At 35.0% G+C, this 14,348-nt stretch overlaps 2 protein-coding genes across 3 annotated transcripts; both read left to right on the plus strand.

Moving 5' to 3' along the window:
* Window positions 1–5,692: 5,692 nt before the first annotated feature.
* Window positions 5,693–9,020, plus strand: LOC113771978 (oligopeptide transporter 1-like). Its single transcript, XM_027316520.1, has 7 exons — window positions 5,693–5,771; window positions 6,236–6,681; window positions 6,803–6,900; window positions 7,101–7,673; window positions 7,769–8,036; window positions 8,128–8,310; window positions 8,400–9,020. Exons 1-7 carry the CDS (start codon window positions 5,693–5,695, stop codon window positions 9,018–9,020), a joined length of 2,268 nt encoding a protein of 755 aa, XP_027172321.1.
* Window positions 9,021–10,726: 1,706 nt separating this feature from the next.
* On the plus strand, window positions 10,727–14,029 carry LOC113770720 (coiled-coil domain-containing protein 22 homolog). Of its 2 annotated transcripts, none has more exons than XM_027315280.1 (6): window positions 10,727–11,014; window positions 11,432–11,815; window positions 12,018–12,199; window positions 12,389–12,535; window positions 13,124–13,348; window positions 13,455–14,029. In XM_027315280.1, the coding sequence occupies exons 1-6, from the start codon at window positions 10,748–10,750 to the stop codon at window positions 13,696–13,698; spliced, it is 1,449 nt and encodes a 482-aa protein (XP_027171081.1). In that variant the 5' UTR covers window positions 10,727–10,747; the 3' UTR covers window positions 13,699–14,029. The 2 variants fall into 2 exon arrangements, with proteins under 2 accessions (XP_027171081.1, XP_027171082.1); XM_027315281.1 differs by having other exon boundaries at window positions 10,896–11,014; window positions 11,428–11,815.
* The last annotated feature ends 319 nt before the right edge of the window (window positions 14,030–14,348 follow it).

The following is a 14,348-nucleotide window of genomic DNA, read 5'->3' on the forward strand; positions in this document are numbered from 1 at the left end:
CACTTTTAAAATATTAATTTTACGTCCTTTACAAATTCAAATTAGCAAATTTGTCTTGATTTAAGTTTCGGACCACTTTTTAATCTGAAAATTACCATATGACCAACATGCAGTCATATTTTTATACAAAAAAAAAGTTAGATCTCACCTTTTCAGTGATAAAAACCAGTGCAATCTTATTTTTTAAGAAAAAATGAATATAATTTGTGTGAGATCCTACCATTTTAGGGCAAAAAATGAATATCAATCAAGTTATTTTTTTAATTACATATAACATGTAATCTTTTTGTCTCTAAAAAAATGATCATGTTTGTGTTATATGATGAATTCAGAATAAAAGATGGTTAAAAATTTAGATTACGATCAAAATTTATTTACTTGATTTTGTAAGAAAAGCGAAATTATCATTTTAAAAATAAAGACGGAAAACTATCATCCAGAAAATTGTAGGCACGCGAGTTTTCTTTACTTTACTTTTGTTTGGGGCGTACGGTAGGGACGTACAGGAATTGAATGCTCGTCAGATGTCACAGTGCGGTGAGACTATATATTATGTGTTGACTGCTGTTCCTAGTAGTCAGATTTTTCGAATGAACCATATTAACGAAAGACTAATAAATGGAAAACACTAATAACGAAACACTCTAAGGTTCCGTTTGATAAAATTGAATCTGAATTCTGAAGTCTGAATTTTGAAATTTAAATATTAAAATAATTAATTTGCTGAATTTTAAGCATTAAAAAGAAATATATGAATGTCTGAATTTTAGTGCTAAACTTATTTATACTGTTTGATAAACATTTATAACTGAATATTTAATAAGTTAAATTTGACAATTTTGCCCTTATATCTTTTTATCCAAAAAAGAAATAGAACCTATGATTTAATTAGCTAAAAATGTTAGATATGAAAATGACAATATTTATTTTTAAATCAAATCAATATAAAAAATGAATTATATTATATGAGGAGTATGGAGAAGAAGTGAAAGTCATTCAAAAGGGAGAAAGGAGAAATAGAAAATCATTAGATAGAGAATATTGTTATGAAACAATTAAAAGTATGGATGTCCCTTTGTATTCCCAAAAGAATTAATTCTTGATTTATGGATACATTATGTATAGAAGTTACAATCCATAAATCTATTCATGTAGTGGAGAAACCGTTTCATAGGTTTCTTCATATTCTTGTAGTAGTGGGTGTTTAATAGAATTGATGTACCTTTAATCTTGTAGTACCTATATATAGAGGTACATTGACACCCTTTGTGAGGACTTTGGTATCTTATTGGAATATAAGAATATCACTCTCCATTTCTCTACTTCTTTCTCTACTTCTTTCTCCAATATTTCACTTGATATTATAGTAGCTTATTTGATTAGTTTTATAACACGTTATCAGCACGAGTCTCTACTTTTGAGCAAAAGGTGAAAACGGAGGCTCTACCTTGAACAAAAGTGAAACACAAGATTCTGCCAAAATTCTGCCCGTATTTCTTCAAGTAACTTCTGAGGTAAATTTCTGACCCACAAACTTATTTCAATTTCTTATGGCTAATATTTGAATTATCGCAAAATACAAGTACCTGCTGTTGAGCAACCACTAAACACAAACATATATTGTTTGACATCTTTGAGGTAATATTTTTCCTTTTAATTCTACTTATTTATCTTTATAATTATTTGTTATAAATACTTATATTCTGATACATTGAGTTTTGGAGATGCTATTATAGAAAATCAATTATATTCGAGAATCTACTTGTCCTTTGAAATATTTAAAGAAAAAGATTCGACCACCTGAAGATGGTCGTTGTTTAACGAAAATATTTGGCCACTAGAAGATGGTCATTATTTCAAAAGCCTGGTATGATAAATTTACCTGTGGCTACAAGAACATAATTATGCAATCTTCAGAATTACTTCTCAGTTGAAATTGTGTCGAGAGAATTTTACTCATAAGATATATTGAAAATGATATTCTCCACAATTGATTTCTCGAATATGCTCCTGTAGTGACAATATTGAGAGAAAATTTGAGAAGTATTCTGTACTTATTGTATGCTAGTTCTAGTCCATTGCCTGAAGTGAATGTGACTAAATTTCAATTTATTAGTTATGGTTGCTGCCATGACTATGATTTTGGTAAATATATATTTTATCATGACAAGAGAAAAAGCTACCACTTGAAGTGGGATAATAATGATAAGGACAAGAAAATAAGAATTCTGAAGATAAATGTCCCGAAGTACATTTGACGAATCAAAATTATAATATCATCTTCACATGACCAATTTCTTTAAACACCCTGAAGGTGTATGATGCTTGATTTAATTTATGATAGTAATTAACTTTTCTTCCTGGAGAAGAAATGGATGTTAAATATTTGGGATCAAAGGATTATGGTGACAATGATATGTGTCTCGTTGATAAGTGCTACGATATACACTATATTCTAATAAGAGAAACATACACAATCAGTGGTAGTGCTCAAGTGATTGAAAGCTCCAGAAGAGCCACTACTATATTTCTCCCTGTAGGAGAAAAGTTTATCATGAATAAAGTACTACTTTTTACCATGTCTCGAAAAATTTATTGAATTTGAATATCCGTTGAAATGGATATCAAATTGAGACACTAAATGAGACAATAATCGAGATCATGTTTAGAAATCAAATGAGATAAAGGTTAATTATATCATAATAACCATTCGAGAGAGAAATGGTTATCGATATAGTTGTCTTCATTCTCATTTGATTTATAATCATCACCTGCAGTAAACCAGTAGTTTACTGATCCCAATAGATATATGATTTGACGAAAGTGAAAATATTTGAGAGCCGACAAATATTTATACATACCCCCTTTATATTATATATGGCTCCAAAAAAAAGAATTTATGTCGGGTATGAATCACTTTTTACGATTAAATATCGTAAAATATTTGATGGGTGATCTATTAAATGATTTATTTATTCTGATGAGTTACGATTCCCGACATTAGGGGGAGGAAGAAATCAACCGAAAGGAAATCATCTGAAAAATTGAATTTCCTCGATCCTCATACAAAATAATGTGAACTAAAAGTTCAAGAAATTCTTCATTTGTAGAAAGTTATATTTATCGACTCCAGAAGAGTCATTAAATCAACTATTCCTGCAGGAAATACTCCGATTAAAATTGATGTCCCTGAAGGACATGCACAAGTGCTACAAAATAAATTTAAGGCCGGCCTACCTAAATAAGGTATAAATTGATTTCGAATAACTCCGGAGATTAAATAAATGTCATGACAAAATTCAACCTCTTGAAGAGGTTGCTCCTGAAGAGCTAACTCCTGAAGAGAATGAAATCATAAAAAATTTAATTGGAGTCTAATGAAATGTAGCACTTGATATTATAGAAGTTAATGAAGATCTTGAATCTAGATCGGTTGATGAATGTCGGTATAGAAATGATTGGGAAAGTGGAAAGATGCGATCTAATCTGAATTGGATTTATTAGTTAAAAGAAAAGTTTTTGGACCTGTAGTCCAAACACTTGAAGGTGTAAAGCCCGTAGAAGATAAATGGGTATTTGTGAGAAAAAGAAATGAGAAAAATGAAATTGTGAAGTATAAAGTAAGACTTGTAGCCCAAGGATTTTCACAAAGGTCTGGATTTGATTATGATGAAACATATTCACCAGTAGTGGATGCTATCACATTTAGATATATTGTGAGTTTTGCAGTACATGAAAAATTAGATATGCGTCTAATGGACGTCGTTACTGCATATTTATATGGGAATCTTGAAAATGATATTTATATAAGAATTCCCGAAAGATTCAACATGCCTGAAGCATGCAAATCAAATCCTAAAAATATTTATTCTATTAAATTACAAAGGTCTCTGTATGGGCTCAAACAATCTGGACGTATGTGGTATAACCGTCTCAATGAATGTCTGACAAAAGAAGGTTATACCAATGATCCAATATGTCCATGTGTTTTTATCAAGAAAAATGGATCAAATTTTGTGATAATTACGGTGTATGTGGATGATCTAAATTTAATTGGAACTCCTGAAGAGATTCAAAATAGTGTTGAATATTTGAAAAAAGAATTTGAGATCAAAGATTTTGGAAAAACAAAATTCTACCTTGATTTACAAATTGAGCATTTAAAAAATGAAATTTTTGTCCACTAAACTGCATATACCCGGAAGGTATTAAAGCGATTTTATATGGATAAGGCACATATACATTAAGTACTCCAACAGTTGTCAGATCATTAGATCCTAATAAGGATCCTTTTAGACCGCGATAGGAAGATGAAGAGACACTTGGTTCTGAAGTACCATATCTCAGTGCAATTGAAGAATATTTGAATGCGACAATTAAAAGATCTCAAATGATGTTTGCATCAGGGGGAGAAATTAATACACAAGAATAGTGTACTCTTTTTCCTTCACTAGGGTTTTTGTCCCGATGGGTTTTTCCCTGGTAAGGTTTTAACGAGGCATATTCTTTGTGTAATGGACATCCAAGGGGGAGTTTTATGAAACAATTAAAAGTATGGATGTCCCTTTGTATTCCCAAGAGAATTAATTCTTGATTTATGGATACATTATGTATAGAAGTTACAATCCATAAATCTATTCATGTAGTGGAGAAACCGTTTCATAGGTTTCTTCATATTCTTGTAGTAGTGGGTGTTTAATAGAATTGATGTACCTTTAATCTTGTAGTACCTATATATAGAGGTACATTGACACCCTTTGTGAGGACTTTGGTATATCTTATTGGAATATAAGAATATCACTCTCCATTTCTCTACTTCTTTCTCTACTTCTTTCTCCAATATTTCACTTGATATTATAGTAGTTTATTTGATTAGTTTTATAACAAATATTAGATTGTTTAATTATATATGAATTTTGAACATAATTAATAAATAATGGTAGATTTGGTAGATAAGATAAGGTAGTTGAAGTAATTCTATTGATTCTTATCAGAATTAAGTATTCAGTTAGGATTCTTATGTTGAAAAAAATATACAAAAGTTCAGCACTACTTAACAAGTTCAGCAAATGAATTTTCATTTATCAAACATTCAAAACATCTAAATGTCTGAAAAAGTTCAAATTCAACACTTTTTTATGTTATCAAACAGACCCTAATATTAATGAACCAAATTAACGAAACACTAATTTGTTTAAATAATTAGCTTTTTTCTTTCCCGATAAAAGGAAAAAACTGGGTTCAAGAACACAACTCGAGATTAGTTGACTGTGAGAATCCAATATATAACCAAAGTAGTGATCGGAATCTCCGAACTTAATGGCCAAGTTGGTGACTCCTACAACTACAAGGAGAGAGCTTCCGACATAAATGGGATCGAATTCACGACAAGAAACATGCTATAACTGAACATACCACGTAAATTCAACCAAATTCAGTGTAACTTAATTAGCCTACTGCCCACTTCAAAGTTCAAACCAACTGATTTTGTGGTAAGAAGAAATCGGGGAATTTAGCAAATATATAATTTAATGACAACAGGAATTCATCAAGGAAACTGCATCCAAAGAAACTGAACCGGCAGCTATAAATATGGTATTATAGCCTTGGAAAGTGTACATTTTCTTCAACTTATTTACGCTTAATTTAACCCTAACCCCAAAGCAGCAGGGTCGGGTTGAACAAGGAAGTAATGGCCGAGCATGTTAATGCAGTCCCTCTATCTCAGCCACAGCAGGAAACGAAGCACCACTCAACTCTTGAAATAACTGGTGATCATATCATCATTCATCAATGCCTCCATCCCTTCTGCATCCTCTAAATTATTCATCCTTCTGTGCCTATCATATCAGTTCTACGTGTGCATGTGTCTTTTCATTCCGAAATTTTTCTGCCCAGTCTGCCATTATCTAGTGTACAGCAAGCCCATTATGTAGATGAACTCAAGGATTCACCCCGCCCCAAAAAAAAATAAATTTATTCATACGCTTTAATCTAAGAATTTAGTAACTTTGCCTGCAGCAAGGGAAAAAAAACTTTTTTTTTTCTCTATAATTTAGTGGAGACAAAAGCTTCTTCATATTTCGTGTGTGTGGTACTCGTATATGTTCGTGGTTAACTGGTAGTAATTTTTGGATTCTGACAGTTTGTACCTTAGAACATATCCAGTATTTTTTCAGTTGTATTTATTTAACAAACTGGTTTCCAATTTTTGACGTCCATATTGTTGACGTAGATGGGGAAGAAGAGAACGATTCACCCATCGAAGAAGTGAGGCTGACGGTTCCGGCCACCGATAACCCAAATTTGCCAGTTTTAACCCTTCGTATGTGGATTCTGGGAATCCTCTCATGCGCACTTCTAGCTTTTGTCAACACATTTTTCTCCTATCGCCAAAACAGTCTTTGGATTGGCGCTGTGGCCGCACAAATTGTAACGCTCCCACTTGGGAAATTTATGGCAGCCACCTTTCCAGACAAAAGCATCGGTTTGCCATTCACAAAATGGTCCTTCTCATTAAACCCGGGACCTTTCAATCTTAAAGAACATGTTTTGATCACCATTTTCGCTGCTTGTGGTGCCAATGGTGTATATGCTATAAGCATTATCGACATCGTCAAAGCCTTCTACCGCAGGAAGCTGAATCCTTTGGCAGCGTTTTTGCTCTCGCAAACTACTATGGTAAGACACGATTGTGATGCATCTTGTTTCAAGATTATCATTTAAATTTATTAGGAGGAACTAACTTTGGATGGACTTTAATTGAATCTTTTACTATTAATTCTCTGTTTCTGCTAAATAGTTGCTTGGATATGGTTGGGCCGGAATGCATAGAAATGTCCTAGTTGACTCTCCGTACATGTGGTGGCCTGAAAATCTAGTTCAAGTCTCGTTGTTCAGGTACCCAAAAAATAATAAAAATCAATGAATTATTTTCCCCTTTTAGTAATGAGACGAATTGTTATTTTCTTCTCATCAATGGTAGTTAGTTAAACTGTGATAGAATAGTTTATCTCTCTCTCTCTCTTCCAATTTTTTCCATCAGAAACTACTCTGTGATATGTAAAACAATGCTTTTGCTCTGGTTGATTGTATTGCAGAACTTTACATGAGAAGGAGAAGAGATCTAGGGGAGGACTTACCAGGCTCCAATTCTTCTTGTTGCTGTTCACAACCAGTTTCGCTTATTACCTCGTGCCGGGCTATTTCTTCCCCGCCATATCTTGCATTTCTGTCGCCTGTTTCATCTGGAAAAACAGTGTACTTGCCCAACAATTAGGTTCAGGTTTGCATGGCATGGGAATCGGCTCATTCGCGTTGGACTGGAATACCGTTGTCAGTTTCTTGAAGACTCCCATCTCTACTCCACTCTTTGCCATTGTCAATACGTTAGTCGGTTTTTTCTTGTTTGTCTATGTGGTTATTCCAGCAGCATATTGGTCTAATATTTATGATGCCAAGAAATTCCCTTTCTACTCCTCGAAGACCTTTGATGCGACTGGCCACAAGTACAATATTTCCCGCATTCTGAATGATGAAACATTCACCTTTGATTTAGCTGGGTACAACAGCTACAGCAAACTTTACATGAGTGTATTTTTTGCCCTTAGTTACGGGATTAGCTTCGCAACATTAACAGCTACAGTGTCACATGTTGCACTATTCTATTCAGGGTATGTTAACGTTCTTAACCTTTCCCTGATTTTTATTATGGTCAGTATCAATTTATCCACCTTACTCGAGTATATATTGGTAAAAATGGCTTCAGGACAATAAGGGAATTAACAACCAAGACAGCAACAACATTGAAAGGAAAACTGGGGGATGTGCACACCAGACTTATGAAGAAGAACTACAAAGCAGTTCCTAACTGGTGGTTTCACGCTATCTTGATTGTAGTATTTGGACTTTCCCTTCTTACTTGCGAAGGTTTTGGCAAGCAACTCCAACTTCCCTGGTGGGGACTCATATTAGCATGTGGCATAGCCTGGTTTTTTACCTTGCCAATTGGGATTATTCAAGCCACTACAAACCAGGTAGAAATGAAGAGCTATTTGTTTTCATAGTAGATGAGATGCTTGAATATGGGAGAATGTCTGCTTATTTCTCTGCTTGTTTCATGTGCAGCAAGTGGGTCTAAATGTTGTCACCGAGATGGTCATTGGGTATCTATATCCGGGAAGACCCCTTGCAAACGTGACTTTCAAGACATACGGCTATGTTAGCATGACTCAAGCCCTCACCTTCCTTAGTGATTTTAAAGTAGGTCACTACATGAAGGTCCCTCCCAGATCCATGTTTCTTGTCCAGGTAAATCATTCATTCTTCGAAACAAATCCCCAGAAGTTATTGAAACGTTTAAAATGATTTGAGTTTCCTGTATCTTTATTTGTGATCAGTTAATTGGAACCCTAGTCTCTGCATCAGTCCAGTTTGGCACAGCTTGGTGGCTGCTCACATCGATCGAAAACATCTGCAACACCTCTCTACTGCCAGAAGGAAGTCCCTGGACTTGTCCTGGTGACGAAGTATTCTACAATGCTTCAATCATATGGGGAGTGATCGGCCCAAAGAAAATGTTTACCAAGGAGGGCGTATACCCGGAGGTAAACTGGTTCTTTCTCGTTGGTCTATTGGCTCCTGTCCCCGTCTGGCTTCTTTCGCGAAAATATCCAGAGAAGGAATGGATCAAGCTTATCAACCTGCCACTTATTCTGGGAGCAACATCCAGCATGCCACCTGCAAGATCTATAAACTATATTGCATGGGGAGCGGTGGGAATCTTCTTCAACTTCTACATCTACAGAAGGTTCAAGGGATGGTGGGCTAAGTACGCTTACATCATGGCAGCTGCGCTCAATGCTGGGGTTGCATTCATGGCAATACTCCTTTACTTCACTCTTCAGGGCAACGGGATTGCAGGTCCACAATGGTGGGGTCTTCAAACCGACGACTATTGTCCCTTGGCTACATGTCCAACCGAACCTGGTGTGAAAGTTGAAGGTTGTCCTGTTTTTTGAGGTATCAGTGATTATGGTCAGACTGTACAATTCAAGTAAGAAACAGTGAGGATAGGCGGTAGTATAATTTTCTAGGTCAAAGCTACTACTTATCAAGAATTAGAATGTACATAAATTTGTGTTTTTTTTTTTTAATGTTCTGATCAACAATTACCATTTCTGGTGAAACCCAATGACTCCAATTTGATGAGGAACTCAAAAAAATATCCATGAATGAATTGTATACTATATGTTAGTGATACTTTACAATTGCAAATGATTTGGTATCAGAGGGTTCTTTAGTACTACTAGTAATATATAATCGGTAATGGGTTCCCCCTTATATCGGGGAACCAAAAGCATGCATATGCATACCAACAGAAACCCGTCATCAACTTTGATAAAATATGCTTTTCCCTTTGATTCTCGAGAATTTGGTAAACGAAACATGTGAAAATCTGGGGAGGCCAGATTGGCAGAATATATACATGTCGTCTAGTAGTGGCTTAGGCTGGGAATATGCAGTGGAATAAATTAAATCAGAAGGCTCAAGGGTGCATTGCCATTCAAAAGAAAGGTCGTCCGTGTATGCTGTGGCTTTGCCAGAGAAACACGAACCCTAAAGACAAGAAGGATGATGGGCCGATAGCCAATATTGTGGGCAGCGTGGGGATAATTAATGAGGTAGCTATCCGAGACCGAATGAGAGAAACTGGGAAATAGATTTATTAGGAAAAACATTAAATATTTTATTAATTTTAATAAATGGTAAAGAAAATACTAATTGAATAAGCAATAAAAATGTATGAGAGGAAAAATAATAAAAAAGATGTCTAAATGATCGGCACGGCATGTGAACATGTTTGTCTAATTATAAAAGCATACAGAAGGAAAATTTTTTTCTTCAATTTCTTTGATTGAAAAATGGATGTTTTTTAATTAGAATATAATTGATGGGTAACTTAATAATCATAAAGAAAAACAAATCATATATAATTTCTTGGTGCACGTAATTTTTTTTTTTTTATTTTGATGAATGATGTCAAACAAAAGAGACACAAATTAATACAAAAAAAAACGTATATGCAAAAAATAATAGAACATAAATTCCACTAAAATTTGAGTGAATAAAAATTTTAAAACAGGAAACTAACGCATAGAGAAATTTTTTTATTTGCTTAGGAATGAGACTTTTAACAAAAAAGAAAAAAAATGAATATAATAGAGGGCAGTTTGGTCATCTGAGGTGGTAAGTGACCGGAAAACAAAAAGATTAAGGCAAAAATTGAGAATCAAGATACATGTTAGGAGAATAAATTTTAAGCAACTCCAATTTCATACGAGTTAAAGATTTCATAACTAAGGTGCATTTTTCTATAAAAATAATAAAAGAATATATAGTTTAAATTAATTTTTTATATATTTAATAATTTAGTAGTATATATGTTATTACTGTGTTGAATGCGTGATAACTAATTTGAATTTGGATATAAAATTTTGTTGTTACTACTGTGATATTAGTCCAGAAATAGTTACATTGCTGTGAAACAAAACAAAAAATTTATTAATGTTGCGTTTCAGTTCATTAAGATTCACTAATCCATACACAATGAGTGTATAATTCTTTTATTTTATAGTAATAAATTTTATATAGGGCCAAAAATGGAATTTAATTTAACTCTCTTCCCAAAACGCTCATACATATTAAATGCTTCCCTGGCGTTCTCAGCACCTGCAGAAGTAAAACAATGGAGGAAGATGATTCGCAAGGGATTCTTCTTGACTCGCTGCGTAGCTCGGGGGTTCCGATTCCACCCGGAGTATCGGCGATTGAAGACCTCACGCCAGCAACGCTTTTCTTCATCTGCTCTCGATCGCTCTGCCTCATTGATAAAACCCTGTCGTTTCCTACATGTTTGCCGGAGGACTCCATGGCCGACCGCTTCAATATCTGCTCCGACCTCGCCTCTGCATTCAAAAACCTAGGTTTTATCGATGATATTAACTTCCACGAGGTACCTTTTTTTTGGCTTCTCCAATTTTATGGATTTTTTTTTGGGTTGGTGTTTAGAAGAATTTTCGATTATTGAAGCTGTTTCTTTTCCCTCTTTCTTTTTTTTTTTCATTTTTTTTTTTTTTGTTTGATTGCAAGTGAAAAATTGCAGAAAGTGCTGTTTGCAACTTTGAGAATGGAATCGTGGTACAAAATGGAAACTAAGGATTACTTTTTTTTTTCTTTTTTTCTTTCTCTGGGTCCATAAAGGAAGAGTCTTTATTCCTTATTTACTTATTTTGGGAAATAACTACGCGCATAAAAATCAAACAGACACTTGTGTTTACTCTCAATTGAGACTTCTCTCAGTATTTTGGCTAAATATTGATATCATGTGGCATGATTGTCTGACATATGATGTGTGTGTTTTGTTAGGCAGTTTCTTTATCCTTCCGTGGAGGATTTGTATAAGTTGGTGAGGTTCTTAGTGGGCAGGCTAGCTGAATCTTCTGATGTGCAAAAAGCCAGTAATGAGTCCGGAAATTTCAATTCTGGAGATACGTTGCGTGGAGAGTCCAACGAATCTAATTTAGTCTGTGGAAATTCGGTAACCGATGAGGATGGTGCAGTTGGAAAATGGAGAGCTGACACAAGAGGCTCAAATGAAGAAGGATGGATGACTAGGGGAGCCGGAGAATCTTCAGTGCATAAGATTCATGTTGCAGAATCAAATGCCTGTGGAGATGAGCAAACTATTGCTCTTGGGTTCCATGAACATTTTGAGAAGCCTGGGGTGAATTCTCTTGAGGAGCTTTCAACTGAGGTGAACTTGTCTTTATACTGGTTGATTTTCCATTTGCTTATAGCTGGTATTATAACTGTATTAGAGGTATAATCTCAATGATAAGGTTCCAAAATTGGGAATGAAGTTTTCTGACTGAGCTTATCACGGGAAAGATGGTTCTTTTTGCATTTATCTTGCTATTTTTTTCATCGTGTCTAAGATTAAATGCATACTTTTTCAGAAAAGAATGCTCTTGGATTGGATTGCCAAGACTTCAAAATTACAACAGATGCAAGATGAGCCTGAGTTGCTGAAGGCTGCAGAAGCATTACAATGCCAGATTCCAGTTCAATTTTGTGTCCAACAGCTCATAGACCAAATAGAGGCAAGAAAGGACAAGCTTGTGAAACTTGAGTTTCAGTGGTGGGATACTCTTTTCTTTTTAAACATCATCAAAATTATTGTTTCATATGTTTCGTCTTCATGTGTTCATGGATGACTTTGCAGTAATAGTGGTCAATATTAATGCTATAAATTGAATATGTGTGCTCCCTTAAGTACTGGCACACAGATGAAACTGATTATTGATGTAGAAAGTCTGTATTACTTCAGGGATGCCCTGAGAAGTTCTATAGAAGAGAAAAGGACTAATCTTGTGGAGGCTGTCTGTTTGACAAAACCAGATGCCCGTGAAAAGCTTCAAAAAAAGAAAGAGATCGGGAGAGAAATTGTGTCCATTTCAGCAGAAATGAAAAGCAGGTAACTCTCTGATGCTCAAGTGCATTGCCTGTTAATTAGGAGACACATCTGAGTGAAATCTCGTTGCTGTTTTATGCAAAATTCCGAGATGCCGTCTCTGAGGGGAAAATCAACCCTCCACTTCTGCACTCAAATTTAAGTTTATATGTTTACTCCTAACTCAGCTGCAGGCGTTTGCTTTTTCTTGTCAGCATGATCTTTTTGTTACTTGGTGCTACTTCAGTTTCAAACATCTAGGCTTAGGCTAATGACAAGATGATGAGCTATTCCTAACCAAGTCATTGGGAAATCAACAAGGACAAAGCCAGCTGATCATAGTTTCTTGTTTTAGTATGATTGTTTGATATCTAACAATTTTCGCCTGAACTAGATCAATATCCAACCTGTGCATTAAACATGATGGATTCCTAAAGTTAGTTTTTGTCAGCAACGATATCTTGGGTTCAGATGATGGAATTAATTCTTATAGATTGATAGCATAGAGCTGCAAATAAAGATGTTGAGTAGATGGCTCTTTCTATTTACTGATTGCACCATGAATCACCCGTCTCATCAAGATACCTTTTCTTTTTTTAATTGGTGGTTAAGGGAGGACGAACTTTCTGTACTTTCCATGGAACTAGAAAAACAACCCAAGGTAGCATCACGAGGATCTTTTGTCTTACGGATTAAGGAGATCACAAAGAATAGCTGCAAGCAAGAGGTTGACATCGAGCGAATCTTAAGAGACACTAGGGAGCTACAGTTGGAGAGCAATTCTATCCAAGAACGCCTTAATCGAACTTATGCAGTGGTGGATGAAACTATATTCAGGTAGGACATAATATAGGGAGTTGAGTTTGTGCCTTTAGTCCAGAATTGTGCGAGTAATTTTTTCTTAAATTTCATTTATGCTCAATGAAAGACATCATTCTGTCAGGGAAGCAAGAAAAGATACAGTAGCCCGGCAAGCTTATAGATTGCTGACAAGAATCCACGATTGCTTTGAACAGACAGCTGAAAAAGTTTTGTCGACTGATCGAACTCGCAGGGAATTGGCAGATTATGAAGCAAAGCTCACAAGCATGGCTTCCAGAAGCCTGAATATTGACAAGCTACGAGCTGATCTTGATGCTATCAGGAAGGAAAATGATATGCTTGAGATGAGCCTTCAAAATAGTTGAGCACAGATATCAGTGGTTTCATTGTAGCATTTGAACTCTGTGCAGTCGTGGGAGCAAATTTCTACTTCTGCCCAAGGGCGCCTTAATAGGCGGGGCATCATAAATGCATGGTTTGATATTGGTGCTTCATTCAAGTATGGAGGATTGGTACTTAGATTTAGGCAGATGAAATTTTCTTATTCACAGAAGAGATGAGCTTCATGGGGCTTCTGTTTTGGTTTATTTTCTTTTCGTTTCTATCATGTGTTTTGTATATCAATACCAATTGGTCACTGTAAATAAGAACCAAATTATCTCTGAAAGAAAAAGATGAACCAAATTATCTCTCAAATGACACAATGGCAAAACTGGTAATTTCATTCAGTGATAGTGTAGCTTTTGCGGCAGCGAGTGCCGATATCTGTCCTCCGTTCAACTTCCCATCTGCTTATTATTGCCGAAAAAATAAAAAAACAAAGAAGAAAGAAGGAAAGAAAAAGGACGAGTAAAATGTATGTTTGTTCTCAATCATCTCTCCAGCAAAAATCATGTAAGCGGCAGGATTTATTTTTACAAATCTATGAAAACATTGAAATCGGGGCAAAATAAATTTTAAATGAAAGATCCCAAGTTTAAGTGGTTGGAGATGTGAAAATGATCAGATGCTCTGT

This window comes from Coffea eugenioides, chromosome 5 (assembly GCF_003713205.1).
Source record: "Coffea eugenioides isolate CCC68of chromosome 5, Ceug_1.0, whole genome shotgun sequence".
In the NCBI taxonomy this organism is placed as follows: domain Eukaryota; kingdom Viridiplantae; phylum Streptophyta; class Magnoliopsida; order Gentianales; family Rubiaceae; genus Coffea; species Coffea eugenioides.

Bases quoted from the DNA above. Each gene is read 5' to 3' on its own strand.
- LOC113771978 (XM_027316520.1), top strand. From the start codon at position 5,693: ATGGCCGAGCATGTTAATGCAGTCCCTCTATCTCAGCCACAGCAGGAA. The intron at 5,772-6,235 runs GTGATCATATCA...TTGTTGACGTAG, and splicing joins CTCAACTCTTGAAATAACTG to ATGGGGAAGAAGAGAACGAT. The intron at 8,037-8,127 runs GTAGAAATGAAG...TTTCATGTGCAG, and splicing joins TTCAAGCCACTACAAACCAG to CAAGTGGGTCTAAATGTTGT.
- LOC113770720 (XM_027315280.1), top strand. From the start codon at position 10,748: ATGGAGGAAGATGATTCGCAAGGGATTCTTCTTGACTCGCTGCGTAGC. The intron at 11,816-12,017 runs GTGAACTTGTCT...ATACTTTTTCAG, and splicing joins TTGAGGAGCTTTCAACTGAG to AAAAGAATGCTCTTGGATTG. The intron at 12,200-12,388 runs GTGGGATACTCT...GTATTACTTCAG, and splicing joins GTGAAACTTGAGTTTCAGTG to GGATGCCCTGAGAAGTTCTA.